The 15,704-nt window shown below is 42.4% G+C and overlaps 1 protein-coding gene across 4 annotated transcripts in view; it reads right to left on the bottom strand.

Moving 5' to 3' along the window:
• nid2a (nidogen 2a (osteonidogen)) overlaps positions 1 to 4,621 on the bottom strand; it is a 173,045-nt gene extending 168,424 nt beyond the window's left edge. For all 4 annotated transcript variants that reach the window (XM_041214945.1, XM_041214949.1, XM_041214948.1 and 1 more), the window contains exons 1-3: positions 4,364 to 4,621; positions 3,505 to 3,807; positions 475 to 713 (exon numbers count right to left, since the gene is read on the bottom strand). In XM_041214945.1, the coding sequence (XP_041070879.1) occupies positions 475 to 713; positions 3,505 to 3,807; positions 4,364 to 4,564 (743 nt within the window). In that variant the 5' untranslated portion in view covers positions 4,565 to 4,621. The remainder of the gene's footprint in view (positions 1 to 474; positions 714 to 3,504; positions 3,808 to 4,363) is intronic.
• Positions 4,622 to 15,704: the final 11,083 nt, after the last annotated feature.

Here is a 15,704-nt window from a genome sequence, read left to right as displayed (position 1 = left end):
AATTAGCAAAACTTCTCGTTGTCAATCAAAATAATTCTCATTAGTCATATTTAAAACTTACTGAATATTAAGCCATGCACAAGATCTCAAACATACAAAACCTACAGAACTGAGTCTTTGGTATTCTGCTAACTGACAATTTATTCACCAAGGCTATTAAATTCAATTCTTAATATACACGAAAGCTTGCAATGCTTTATCTCAAAATGTGACTTGCTAATCATTCAAATTTAATTAAATTACATGTGGCTTAATATTTATTTTTTAAGTTACCATGCAACACAAAATAGCTGTATTTATATAGTGCCTTAGTACAAAGTCTCAGGAGTAGAATGGGCAAGCCAAAGAAGAAGATATTAGGACAGGTGGCAAAAAGCTTGAACAAAGAGGAGTGTCTTAAAGGAGGAGCGAAGTGCAGAAGCAAAGAGGTTACAAGGGCAAAATTCTGCATGGCAGTGAATGAAATGTACTCACTGATATAGATTTTTCACAGTTTGCTCATTGCTGGTAATACTGTAATGAGGGCCCTCACTTTTCCACAGCAGGAACCCAGTTTCTCCTCTGCTGAAGCCCACCCGAGCAGGCAGCTCTATCTGAACATTGTAGGACTCCTTAGGACGGGTCCCAAAGAACTGCAAGCCATCTTCTGGGTACAGAAAAATTGCATAGGTGTTTGACTCATCAAAAGCCAATAGTGCTTGAAAGGTGTTGAACTAAAGAGAGAAAAATATGTACAAATTCCATTTAGTTGCACAATTTCTTCAATCGTGAGGCTTTTCATAAGTACAATCTATTTAAACAGACAGAAATTAAATTGAAAACTAAATGTTTTACATCAATATAACAGGTTCAACATTAATTCCAAAAGAACTCTCTTGCTGAGGAACAACTGGGCAATTAGCGACAGAAAAAGTTTATTTGACAAACTCAGATCAATTTAAGCAGGCAAACAAGAACTAAATTGTGTCTCAAATATCGTGTTAAGTGCCACCCACCCATTATTTAGATTTAGGATGAATTCCTCCCCCTCCATATCCCACCAATGACTGAAATGAATACCATTTCAGCAAGAATGGCTTGCCAGGTAGGTATACAGCAATACGACTGTAACGGTGATGTATCTGAACTAGTAATACCGAGGCCTGGACTATTGCTCCAAAGACATATATTTGAATTCCAACAGCAGCTGTTGGAATGTAAACTCAATTAATAAATCTGGAATAGGGAGACAATAATATTAATGATACCTATGAAACTACTATATTATCGTGAAAACTCATTCTGTTCATTAATACCCTTTAAAGAAGAGGGCCAATCCTGGTCCACTCAATGAGGAGTGCAGGACAGCATGCTAGGAACAGCTTTAAGCATACCTAAAAATGAGGTGCTAACCTTCACCACAGGACTACATGCATGCTAAACAATCATAGCAGCATGTTATAGACAAAACCAAGGGTTTGCACAACCAAAGAATCAGATCATAGCTCTGCAGTCCCAGTCATGAAGGGTGGTGGACAATTAAGCAACTAAACAGAAAAGGGGGTTCCACAAACATCCCCATCCTCAATAATGAGGGAGCCCAGCATGTCAGTGCAAAAGACAAGGCTGTAGGGTTTACAAACATCTTCAACTAGAAGTGCCAAATGGATGATCCATCCCAGCCTCTTGAAGTCCCCAGCATTACAGATGCCAGTCTTCAGCCAATTTGATTCACTCCACACAATATCAAGAAACAGCTAATGGCACTGATTGCAGAAAGGCTATGGGCTCTGGCAACATTCCAGCTATAGTACTGAAGAATTGTGCTTCAGAACTAGGTGCACCCCTACAACACTGGCATCTATACAACAATGTGGAAAATTGCCTAAATATGCCCAATCCAAACTGGACAACTACTGCCCAATCAATCTACTCTCAATCATTAGCAAAGTGATGAAAGGTAACATTAACAATGCTATCATGTGGCACTTAATCAGCAACAACCTGGTCATTCAGTTTGGTTTCCTCCAAGGCCACTCCATTCCACAGCTCATCACAGCTTTGGTGCAAACATGAGTAAAGAGGTGAATTCCAAAGCTGAAATGAGAGTGAGTGCCCTTGACATCAAAGTAGCATTTGATTAATTGTTGCATCAAGAATCCTTAGTAAAATTGAAGCCGATGGAAATTGGGGCAGGGAGTGGTTAGGGAGGCGAAACATTTCAGTGTGTGGAGGCAAACCCAGCACAAAGAGTGATGGTTGTGGCTATTAGTCATCAAAGCCCTCAAATATTGCTTCAGGAGTGCCTCAGAGAATGCCCTAGGCCCAACCATCTTCACCTACTTCGCCAGTGACCTTCCTTCCATCATGAGATCAGAGGTGGAGATGTTTGCTATGATTGCACAATGTTCAGCACCGTTCACAACTCTTCAGACACTGAAGCAGTTCAAGCCTGCATCCAGCAAGACCTGGCCAATATCCAGGCTGGGGCTGACAAATGGCAAGTAACATTCATGCAACTCAAGCATCAGGCAATGACCATCTCCAAAAAGAGAGAATCCAACCATCTCCCCTTAACATTCAACAGCACTATCATCACCAAATCCCATAGCACCAACATCCTGGGAGTTGCCATTGACCAGAAACATATCTGGACCAACAAAATAAATATTGTGGCTACAAAAGCAGATCAGAGGCTGGGAATTCTCCTGCTTTCTGTCTCCCCAAAGCCTGTCCACCATCTACAAGGCACAAGTCAGGAGTGTGATGGACTACTCTCCACTTGCCTGATTGAGTGCAGCTCCAACAACATTCAAGAAGCTCTACATCATCTAGGACAAAGCAACCCGCTTGATTGGCACCACATCCATCACCTTAAACATTCACTCCTTCCACCAATGATGCACAGTAACTGCAGCAACTTGCCAGGTGTCTTCTGACAGCACCTTCCAAACTTGCAACCTCTACTACCTAGGGCAGCAGACACCACCTTCAAGTTTTCCTCTAAATTACACACCATTCTGACTTGGAACTATATCACTGTCCCTTCACTATTACTGGGTCAAAACTTCCCTGACAGGACAGTCAGTAGGTGTAACTGCCCCACATAGAAAGCAGCTGTTCAAGAAAGCACTCACCACCAGCTGCTCAAGGGCCTTTAAGGATGGGCAATAAATGCTGACTGTACCAGCAACTCTCACGTTCCACGAAAAAAAAATTATACATGTATATGAATATTTAAGAATCAACAAGATAACAAAACGCATCCTGGTTTATTTCAACCAAGCTTCTTGATAACACTAACTTAGCCAGTACGGCTTTAAATCTAAAATCACTTCGGTAAGTTAATAGTGGAAAATAGTGTTGTATTAGAAGTGCTCCCTAGTGCTGACCTAAAGCTTGATCATCAAGCTTTGAGGAAAGCGCCAATAGAATGACTCCTAAAGCTGTACCCAAGCCAGGCCCATACACGTTTGCTGACATCTCAGTACTAACGAAGTTTACTGATCCCTTGTAGTTTCTTACCCGGCCAGAGGAGGCAACCGAGCGCGTTATTTCCTCATAAGGCGCCACGTTCTCCCAGGTGGCGATGAAAGCGTTGGTCGGGGTGAATGAACTTTGAGGAAAGCCTCTCCTGATCTCTTGGCCTGCGCGGTCAAGGACGTCAGAGGAATCGTCTTCTCTGTAATAAATCCGCCCTCGGCCATTACTTGTGTCGATATCTGACAAGTAAGGCGCTATCACCGGGAAGTCAGTGGGGAATCCGTCATCCACATATTGGGTCTCTCGGGGGAAATCCTGAGTGGAGATGATCCCATTCGTTCCTACCTGAAGATAAAGGATTCAACCATTTATTAGCAACCCAGTGAAACTCAGTGAAACGCCTTGTTGCCTTTGTTCTTAAACATAACTACAATAAAATTCACCTTTGATGCTTTGATTGTACTTTTACACTTTTAACAATGATTGCCCTGAAATACTTATTTACAGGCACGTTCATATCTGAACACAAAATAAATATATACCTCATTACAAATAGCATTTTTAGATCAGACTACAATTTTCAGTTTTTCCTGTCAAGGGTGGGAATGATCGTCCCCTGATTTAGTTCAATTAGTTAGTGAAACTATTGCCTTTCATAAATGATTGGAGGGCGCGGTGTTTGTCAAATCCTAACATGGCTTAATTCTGAGAAGCGATAAAGCACAAGTTAGAGATAATCCTCCCCCTGCCCCAGCCCCGATAACTAAAACAATAAAACTGGGAGGAGGTCTGGTGTAATGTTCATTACGTAGTTCGAGTAAAGAAGATAGCACCCACTAACATGTAACGGTCGTTTTTGCTTAGCACCGCAACAGCAAATAGACTTAAAGACAAAACTTACGTAAAGATTACTGAACTGTGTATCATAAAAAACAAGTGGCCTTTTGAGTGTTACAACTTGAGAAGTTTCATCATCGCCTTGTTGCAGGGTAATGTCCTGTGTGTGTGGACCAAACGGGAAAAGCTCCTCTCTCTGGATTGCAGAAACCAAGTTGAGAATCCAGTGGAGTTTTAAAAGGAAAGCGAAGCCCTTTCCCTGCATTCTGGAAGCGAGCAGATGTGCTCCAAAGTGGATAGGGGAAGGAAAGGAGGAGAAGCGGCTCTGTGCTCTGATCTAGTTTTATAGCTGCCTTTATGTTTTAACCCCAGAACAGCCAATAGCCCCCGGGAGAGGGCAGAGCAACCCAAGCTCTGCGCTCTCATTGGCTAATGTCTGAACTGATCGACAGGTCAATCCGCACTCTCCTCACTCGTTGACATCTGGTTGCCATTAAACTTTGTCTATGCTCCACTTTCTCATCGCAGTTATTCGTTCAAATAGTCAAGACCTAAAGAAAACACCGAGAGGGAAAAAGAAAACACACATCGTTGGAAATGTTTAGAAGCGTTGGCGCGAACCTATTGGAAAAAGCCCCAGTACATGTTGTACCAGAACTAATGCTCGCAGGCCCGGTGACTTACTGCCCTGGAAACAAGAGCATTGCCGTGTTCTTTGACACGTAGTTGGGGGGGGGGGGGGGGGGGCAAGAACAACAAAAACAGAATTTCCTGAAGCCGATGAACCCGATTCCTGAAATGATGGAAATGGTGGTTGCGATACGAACTGTTTTAACAGTACTGGGACCAAGAAACGGTCAAATGAGAGCATTGCCCTGAAAAAGACTTGTACAATCTACAAACAGCAACTAGGAACAGGACCTGACATTCCTCATAAAATAGCTGCTTTTTATTAAACCATAATCTAAACGCTTTACTGTCTGTATGGTGAGGGCGGGGGAACGGTGCAGTAGTCTTCAAATTCCCTGACAGCGTGTTGCGAATCGTATCTGCTTTTTTTTCCCAAAGGCTCGTTGTTGAATGTTCGGTCTCAGTCAGGGTCAAGCTAAGTTGCAGTTTGACCGTGATGGTGTGCTGCACACCCTTTTCCTTATTTTGCCTCAAATTTCAGTGGTTTAATAATGCTTTCCACTCCAGCCACTCCCTATGATCCAAATGAAGTGAATCAAATTTTCTTGCCGAGCTGGTGCTGGGAAGATGTCCTTCAGTAAGACAAATATGATGCCCGAAGGAAATCCAGTTAAGTTTGCTGCAATCCTATACGCGTGATGCATATGTTCCATGTTTAGATGCTGAACTCTAATGGGCCGTGTTCCATTGTGTTTGCACATCATAGTTGATGTCATTCGTAAAGATTGTGTAAGTGTCACCGTTTACTCACACGATTCAACTATTTGCAAACTGGACAAGAAGGAATGATTACTGTCATATCTGAAACTCACCAGGACACGCTTAAACCAGTTAGCTGATACACCATCAAAACAATTTCCTAACTCCGTTCAAGCTACTGTGTTACAATTCTGATTACAATTATGCTTGGAAACTGCAAGTTAAGAGATATAGTGGGTAAAAAATACTTAAGATCAGTAAACAATTGGCTGTTCTATCGCACTAGGCAAAACACCAAAAAATCCTACGCAGATATTGATCAGCAAATCATCAACTCCAAAACAATATCATGGGGTCACACAGCGCAGGATAAGGCCATTCAGCCCTTTGTGCCAGTGCAGGCTCTTTTTAAAAGTTTTCTCATTAAACCTTGTTCTTTCCGCTTAGCCCAGCAAAACAAACAAAAAAATCATATTCCATAAATTGTGGGTCGATTTAAATGTGTCGCGCCTTTTTAGTAGCAAAGATATATATAATTAAAATGTACGGCTATTCCGCTCGGCATTTTGCTTTGAAATTGCTGCAATGTAATTTGAAATTCTGGCTCGCCACAGGATGCAGTGAAAACAGACAGCTGGAGGACACCTTCGAGTTGAGCAGCAATACGAATATTTCAAAGGGGCCCGTGGTGAATTCTTCATTATTTGCATATCATGGACAGACAGAAATGAAGAAGCTTTCAATGAGTTGGTGATGTTTGTGCACTTTCTTTGCCAGATACCAGTGTCCCATTTTGAGTAAGATCTTCAAAAATATCCTGTCAACGTCACCTCATTGTTTACTCGAAGATTTCTTATTTTAATTAAAACCTCGTATGTAATAAAATGCTTGCTGTTTAAAGTGCTGTATTACTAAAAAGAATGTAACAAGATTGCTTTTTTTTTTTCAATTTAATTGAAGTGAGCACTCGGACCATTTCAGCTTCGACAAGACCTGCCCCTGATATGGCTTCTGAATGCTGGCTGCATTTTGCAGATACTCGTCTCTGACACATGTATCTGCGCAGTAAATTAAAATATGTTCATAAATGTTTCGTTGTAGTTTGTTAAATAGTTGTGTTCATTCTTGACGTGTCCCATTATTGTAATTATTGAAGAACAAATTAATTATTTTCTTACTGAGACGAGGAAGTCAAGTGTTATGGGTGGGGGGTGGTAGTTGAACCTATAACCAGATCAACCATGATCTTGTCGAATGGCTTCTTTCTGCTCCTAAATCCTATATTCCTTTGAGTTCCCTCTTACGCGAGCATCACTTACTGTTACCATCAATGTGCGAGAAGCATTCTATACTTTCATGATCACGGAATGTGTGAACTTAATGTAGGAAAATTACACCATCGTAATGAATTGGAACTTAAAGCTTTTGATAAATTAATGTTTCCCCTTAATTCGGATTAACCCATTCTTACATGAAACCGCACCAAGAGTCATTTTATTTTTACTCCCATTCCAGCGAGAGAGTTTATGATGATGTGGGTCATGCATACTATTATTAAAAATCAGCAGGAGTGGATCGGATTGTGTTTCTTTCCTCTCCAATTCCATTCACATTCTAGTTAAGATGAAAGGACTGTGAGGAGGGACGCGGAAAGGATAGTCTGTCTGTTCCAAATGCGACGGGACTGGACGTGACCTTCCGTCTTTTGCCTGGCAGTGTTCAAAGGATTGTTATGACCAGCATGCATTTGTTAGTCATAGATAAGATCTGGCTGATTAGGAAAGGCTTCAGGGACCGTCAAAGGATGTCCCCGCTCTTTTTGGAATACTTTTAGGCAAAACATCAATTCCGGGAGAGGAACACCTACAGTTCTGACATCCACACTTATCCAAAAACAATGTTGTTCTTAATATATGAGCGTTATAAAGATCATGGACACATAGAGAGCCATCCTTCTCCAGCTTAATTTGAACAAAATGGTAGACTGAATAAACAGTCAGCTAGATAATGGTATAGAACATTTTAATCTTCATTGCCGTTACCCTCAGATTTACTCACATGCTGAAATGGACGAAAGTAAATTAGAGGAACAAACTTAAAACTTTGAGTAAAAGCTTGCTAAGAGTTAGCGTGGAGATGTTGGTAATGGTCTGCCCTGAGCAGACAGATGGGGAAGATTGTGGAAAAAGGAAACGGGGTCCAGGGCGCTGAGAGCTCTTATTCAGAACATGATATAAACAACACCAACAACATCTTTTGCTCAGGCATTTTACAGCCTTTGGGACTGAACATTGAGCTCAACAATCCCTAATTTCTGCCCCCATATTCCCCCAGGGCAGCTGTTGGTATTGCCATTTACACTTTGTCTGGGCCCAGCTTTTGTTTCTTGTCCCAATCCCATTTCTTTTGTCTTGCACCATTATCCCTTTTGTCATTTAGGATTGAATTGTAATTTTCAGAAGTAGCAGGGGAATCCAGCAGCACACCAGGAACCTGAAAGTTTCAGCAGTGCATTTGTCAATGGGGTTTTTTAATCCAACCACTTCATTCGCATCTGGCTTCCAGATTTCCCAACCATCTAGACCTGCCAGGTGTGATGCCAACCTCCATCAGTGTGTTTCAGCTCCAATGTTTAAAGGGATCCTGCGAGGATCAGAACTGGAATATTGTGGTAGTGTCATGACAGGAACTTCATGGTTGGCAGCTCAGCCTGGAAAGGTCAGTACCAGGCTTCTGGAATGCTGCAGGTTGTAAAGATCCACAGGGAGACTCTGTTCCCCACTGAGGGGGAAAGGGGGCAGCCTCAGAGAACAAGCAGGCATGGCCGGAAGTGGCTGAAGAGGTCGATAGCAGAAGGGTTGTGCCCCACTCCTGGATACAATGTCAAAAGGTTTTCAATGACCTGATCAGGGCAGGAATGGCAAGTGTCAAGGTGCATTCAGGTACAAACTCCCTCACTTTGCCTTCCCCAGCCTTCTCCCTGCACTTCACTTCTCAGAACAAGAAAGCTTGCAGATGTACCTGTCCCTCTCAGTCCAGGTGCCTCCTCAAATCCACATCTGAGTCGTTGCCACTGGCATTCACCTTCATCTTATAGCAATGTCACACCCACCCCTTAGTGACCCTCCATAAACGTTATCCTTCCATCCTCTCAAAACATTGCACAGTTCACACTCATAGCTCTGCTCTTTCTCTCCTTACAGGAGGAGCGCACAGAACACCAAGGAGAGGAAGAGAACAGGAGGTGACCTTCCAATCATCTACAATTTGACGGCTGCGGAGGAGGGGCTGGATGTAAACCTGTTGCATTCCTGGCCATTGGTGATGGACAGGTGGTGTAACCAAGATATATGGTGATAAAATTACATATCAAACAAGCAGATGACATACAACACTCACTCCTGTAGATGTGATATCAATAGCCACTAAAAAATGATGATCTGCACAGTGATGTCTTAGGATCCTCTCAACTGGTACACTTCCAATTCATATCTTTTATTTCTCAAAGGTCCTACAAGTGCCATTCAGGAGATGGCACCAGAGGAGGAGGAAGACAGCTTAGAGAAGGTCACTCACTCTGAGGAGGCACCACCACATGGCTCATGTGCATCCTCCACCATTGCATACCTTGGTGGGGCTGGCAGGACAGGTGGTTGGATTGTCACAAATGGTGAAGCACACATTATAAGTGGGCAGAGCAGTAGAAAGTCCCCATTGGAGGGTGCAGAACTCTCCAAGTTCTGCTCAGTTTGGCACAGATGCTGAGCCTCAGGGGTCCTTGGTGAAAAGGATTATTCATGAGCTGCAGCAGAAAATGCCTGAGGTTCTGCCAGCCTTTGCAGACACACTGCACACCATTGGCGAGAGACTAGAGTCAAGCATCATGAAGAGATACTAACGTCTATAATGTTACTGGAAGTTATTTTTAAAATGGAATTGTAATAGAGTCTGTATCTATGTGTGTGCCTTTGTGTGTCTTAATTGGTTTAAAGTCAGCTAGCCTGGGTGCTTTGATGTACAGTAGTTTGAGGCATTAATTGAATAAGGATAGAATGTAAAGTGTAAATTTGCATTTGTTGAATAAACCATTCAAGAGAATGGGTAAAATCTTGCATGTTGCTGAGAGACACCAAGCAATGTATTTATATTACTAATAAAAATTGGTGAAATTAAAGGTTATTATTGTTAGGAGAGGTAAAATTAAAAACCTAGTAAGACAATGGAAAATTTCCATTCAAGGAAAAACTAGGTATAAACAGAAAGGGGTTTGTGTGTGTGAGTCAGAGGCATTTAAGATCTAACCAGCCTGTAAGCCAACAACTGTGTGTGCAAAGAAACCAAGCTGCAAAGAAGCTCATTTTGAATTTGTAAGGTCAAATGTGCTTTGTCTGGTGCCTGTTTAAAGTCTATTAGTTATTGTTGCTTTGGTGAAGATTTACCTGAGAGTGATTAATTTGGGGATTTGTTTAAAAGTTATTATGGCAGTAATTTGTAGATATGTGTATGTATTTAATTTGTTGTTAAATTAATAAATGTTTAATTTAGTTGTATATAAAAAAAACCTTTGGATGCTCGGTGGTCTTATTCCTCAATTCAGAGCTGCATCTCAAATATACCAATTGAAAATATAGGTTATGACAGTTGTTCAAGTTTCCCTCTGGGATTTAAACAACTCAGCCTTTGCAAACTGCTGTGTCATAACATCAGTGATGAAGAAATTCAGAGCTGTGGAGATCTTGACTGCACGGCATGCTCACTTTGTCAAGAGGGCTTCTTCTTGGAAACAGCAAATATAAGCAGCCACCTGATGAGAAAGTTTTAACCTCCTGAGATACTGGTGCTGAGTGTTCAGAAAGCCAATTCTCTGTGTTGTGGGTTATCACCTTCAGCAGTCTGGAGTTCTATGCCCAATCCTCTGTACCAGCAGGTGGCTGGGGAGAAGGCTGCTGCTGATGTTACTTCTGCTGCTGCTCCTCATCAGGGCTCCATGGTAGAATTGCATATACTGCTCTTCTCTTGACGGGAAGGTTGACAGCTGGGAAGTGCAGATCAAAGACACGAATCTCCACAATAGCATAAATGACCTCTAAAGTCTTGGAAATCACATCCAAAGCAGTGAAAGCACCCTCTCAGAACAGGTTCTGTGAGTAAAAGACTTTTACTTGGTCAAGGAGTCAGCTGTGATTTCTCAGCATTTAAGTCTTTATTGCCTGCCAATTCCTACAATCCCTTCTGTTTTCTCATCTTGTTTTACCTGGTAAGTTCCAGGAAGCCAGGAAACCCGTGCTCTCAGAGTTAAAGACAGAATCCATGGCTTAAAACTACACTGAATTGCTATTTAATTTATTTAGATCTCAGGCCAGACAGTCCCATGGGGGTTTCCTGGGTGTTAACAAATGTGTTTGGATTAAATGCGGAAGTTGGCAGATTTCTGATGGCTTCCTGACATGCTGACAGTTCCTGGTCTTTTAACCTGCCATCTGCAGAGATCTGCCCACCCTGGCAGGTTAACATGCCCCCCTTAATAATCCCTGCCTTCCACCCTAATACAGCCCTCCCTTTCTGCTCTTTCCCCCTTTCCCTGCCTCTTAAAACCTGTTGTGTCTCTAAAGTTTTCCAGCTCTACTGGAAGGTCATCAAGCAGAAACATTAATTCTGCTTCCATCTCCACAGATACTGCTGACCTGTAGGAACATTGCATCATAAGAACAGGGATAGACCATTTGGTCCATTGAGTCTGTTCCACTATTCAATGACATCATTGTTGATTTGCAACCTAATTCTATACTTTTGCCTCATACTCCTTAATACTCCTGGTTAACAAAAAATTATTAATCTTATATTGAAAATTAACAATAAATTTAGCATCAATTGTCATTTGGAGAAGAGAGTTCCAAACTTCTACCATCTTTAACGTGAAGAACTGTTTCCCAATTCCACTCCTGAAAGTTTTGGCTCGTTTTTTAAATGTGCTCCCTTCTCTTAGAACCAGCAGAAATGGTTTCTCTCTCTGCCTATCTGTTTCGATTAATATCTTGGAAAATTTGATCAAATCACATTATAACCATCCATATTCTAGGGTGTATAACATTAGTTTGTGCAATCTCTCCCTGTAATTTAATCCTTGGAGACCAGGTACTATTCTAGTGAATCTATGCTGCACTCCCACCAAAGCCAACATGTCCTTCCTGAAGTGTGGTGCTCAAATCTATTCACAGTGCTGTAGCTGTGCTCTAATCAGGCCTTGGCATGGCTGTAGCATATTTGCTACCCCCTTGTATTCTAGTTCCCTGGAGAGAAAGGCCAGTATTTTATTGGCCCTTTTGATTATTTTTTGTACCTGTTCGTGACATTTTAATGATCTATGTACATGGTCTTTTGGGACCTCCATTGTTTTTGGATTTTGAGAATTTAGAAAGCAATCACCTATTCTTTCTTTGGTTCAAAGTGGATGGCCTCATATTTGCATACATTGAAAACCATTTGCCACAGTTTTGCCTATTCACTTAATCGATAGTTCTTTGTAATTTTATCCTTCCAGCTATACTGTTTGCAATGCCACCTATCTTAGTGCTGTCAGCAAACTTGAATATATCTTTTTTATTCCAGCTAGTATTTCTGGCATTTTCTCCTTTTATCTTACAAAGGGAAAGTTAAATTCAGACCTATCAACACATCATTGCCAGAATTGGATAGTAGAAGATTTTTTCAGCCACACAGAATGATGCAGGCACCTTTTGTGCTATATCATAGTGAAGTGAGAAAAGCACATGGCAACCCAGCATTATTCTTTTCATAGGAGATGCAATGCTCATTGATAAAACTGTCCCTGCAGCACCAGTCACCTACTCGATCATGACCGATGCCCATTGCATGGTGAGCTCCAGAAACATGAGCAATGCTACAATTGAAATATGCCCTTGGTTCATAGAGACCACACCCACTACCAGTGGCAGCAAAAGTCACCATTGCCTTTTTCATAATCCCCACGGAGACTACTAACTTTTAAAAAGAGATGAATTTCCCAATGGAAAGAACTGGACAAGATTTCACATTTTAAGATTTTTACTGTAACAAACAAACTATAATCGGCATACTTAACAGACTTAACACCAAACTGAAGAAAAGGTGCTTCCACATGAACTAACTAACACAACTGAAATGTGACTAATGATACGTTTTTACTTTAAGCCAGCTTCTGGCAGATATGTAGCATTAAAGATTAAGGCTCATTTTACTCCCAATGTTCCAGTAGGCTCACTCCTCCCTGCCATGCTAAGTAGAATCTTCCAATATCCTTCGAAAATCATTCCACTGAGCCTAAGTCTTCCTGAACCAACTTCCAATAGCCAGGCCCAACTTGGTGACTCCTTGTTCTTTCAGTTAAATCTCCAGAAGTCCCATCTGTTCTGTTCTCTTCTCTTTGAGCAGCAAACCAACTCTCACCAGCAGTGGCTGCTTTGTCTCTTCCTCTCTTTCTCCATGTCTCTCTGTCTCTGTCCCCAAAAAGCAGCTGTCCCTTTTTCTATGTCAAGGTGTGAAAACTGTCACTTGCTTTTCAATAGGTTTTGGTCTGGGATTTTTCCCCATGACAACCAGATAACATGGGTCTGTCTCCAGGCAGAAGTTTAGCATGAGCTCACCATCCCCTGTCCAGAACATTCTGTTTCACTTTAAATTAAAGGAGGCATTTAAAAACATAGCTGCCTTGTAAAGACCAGCATTCATAATACGTTCTATAGTTTATTCTGCAGGAACATTACAAGTATCAATTGCAATGTGATGGGTTGGGATTGAATGGGATGCTAAAATTTTTAACAGCTTAAGCCTGACCCCAACCCACCTATTTCACTAATGATGGTGAGACACTTCAAGGAGATGGGCTAGCCATTAAAGTATTACAGTAAGACCATGGACCTCATATTTAATTCATCTTTTAGGTTTAACTTGGCTACTAAAGAACATGGAGACAACTTCATGGAAGAGATAAGTGCCTTTATAGCACTGCTGGTGGGCCAAGAAGAGCAATGTAGCAAGCTTGCCTGCTTCTCTGCCTGCCATTAAAAAGCCACCTGCCCTGCCCCTCAATTCAAAGCATCTCTCTGTTACGTTGGACCTCCTGGACCCCCACAAGATTGGTGAATATCTTCCCCTGCATGACCAGAGAGCTCTCCCCCACACCCTGTATTGGATCCCCAGGGACCAGAAACCGTCCTTCTGCAAAAAATCCAGACACCCACCCCACTGCCATGCTCCACCATTTCAATAGCTCCCTCTTCTCCTAGGTTGTGGCTTGTTCAGGATCTCTCCCTGCCTCAGAGGGAGTCATGGCTTTCAACTATGCTGGCTTCCAGGTGGGAAATATACTTGTAAAAAAGACAGATGCTGCAGAATTAAAACAGCACAGAGTGCAGGGAAATCCAGATATGGGTTTCCCAAACAAAATTCCTCCCACCCAAACGCAAACTTGTCCCAGTCAAATCTGGGGCTTTTGCCAGTCCCTGCTGTAACTGACACCCTAATTCATGATGCCTCCGTATAAATATATCAGCAGAGTCCACCAACAGCAGGGGTATAGCTAATGAAAGTTTTCAATATTGATTGCTTCCCCAAAATGGAGAGAATCATTGCAGCCATTTGAACCATTACCAACAGTCCTATGTCAAACCTCAATAAGAAAGGCTATTATATTATCAATGTGCAAATGATATGCTCTACCTACAGAAAGTATTGCACACCAATTAAAAGAGAGTTGCACATTCAAGCAGATAATACTTAGTTAGGTGGTCCAGATGGGAGCAGGAAGTTACAAAAGAACAAAGACTAAGAGAGTGAACAAATTTATAACAGATGGAGTCAATTTAGGGAAGTTTGAAGTCATTCAACTTAAATCTGAGAAAGACAAATCAAAATTTTAATGGGAAGAGACAAAGAGCTGTAGGGAAACAAAAAGATTTGTATCCATGTACACAAATCATTAAAGGATAAGGTAAGAGAGAGGAGCTGACATCAGTCAGTGAGAGCTTCATACTGCAGATAGCCTCGAGAAGTATAGAGAGTGCGGGAGTGAATTTAAAAAGAAATTATGAAAACAAAGAGAGGATATGAAAATATATTGTAAGTAAAATCAAGTAAAAACCAAAGATGCTTTATAAATACATACAGAGCAAGGGGATAACAAAGGAAAGAATAGGGTCTATTTGAGGCCAGAAAAGCAGCCTATCTTGGAGATGACAACATTGGCATGGCTCTCGATGAATACATTGCACTTGTCTTCACATAAGAGGGGACACTTCACAAATTGTTAAGGAGGATGAGTTTGAAATATTGGGTGGAATTTGCTGAGCCCGCTGGCGACGGGTGTGATAGGTGGTGTGCACAGAAAATATGGCGTGACCTGCTTCACGACGGCGTGAAGGCAGGTCGCGGGCTTTCGCTAAGCCCGACAATGGTGGGCCACATTTTCCACCATTGGTCGGCGGGGAGCTAATTGTAATTCATTAGCATATAATTAAAAGGCCATCTCGCCAGGCTCTTGGAACCCCGCCATATCATCCATCCACGTCAGCAGGAAAGCACGTTGACGTGTTTCACAGCAACACACAGGTGACGCACTTGGCGGCCTTCACTTTGGGGGAACTGAGGTGAGTGAGCAGCAGCGTTCTCCACAGCTCACACATTGTTTACAGGCCTTAGGGGCGCCATGGGGTGGGGGCAACTGACGCCTGGCCCTGGAAGCGATTGCTGAGGGGGGAGGTTGACCAGGGCAAGTGCTGGCCAGTTTCGGAGGCGACTGCTGAGGTGGTGCGGGAGGGGTGGTCAGGTGCTGCCCTGGCGCTGCATCCTGCAGACAGGCAATTGAGGTGTGGGTCAGGGTAAGCGAGGGGAGTGGCCACGCATTAGGGACACCTGTATAAACTGGCCATGCCTCTGCAACTAAGACAGATCAGGCGCAGCCACAGTGATATGACTGGGGTCAGGCTCCTAGCCTGCCCGCCCATACAAGCAACACGGAG

The sequence above is a fragment of the Carcharodon carcharias genome, chromosome 20 (genome assembly GCF_017639515.1).
Source record: "Carcharodon carcharias isolate sCarCar2 chromosome 20, sCarCar2.pri, whole genome shotgun sequence".
In the NCBI taxonomy this organism is placed as follows: Eukaryota; Metazoa; Chordata; class Chondrichthyes; order Lamniformes; family Lamnidae; genus Carcharodon; species Carcharodon carcharias.
The sequence above is the reverse complement of the archived record's forward strand: the minus strand, read 5'-3'. Positions and strand labels throughout refer to the sequence as shown.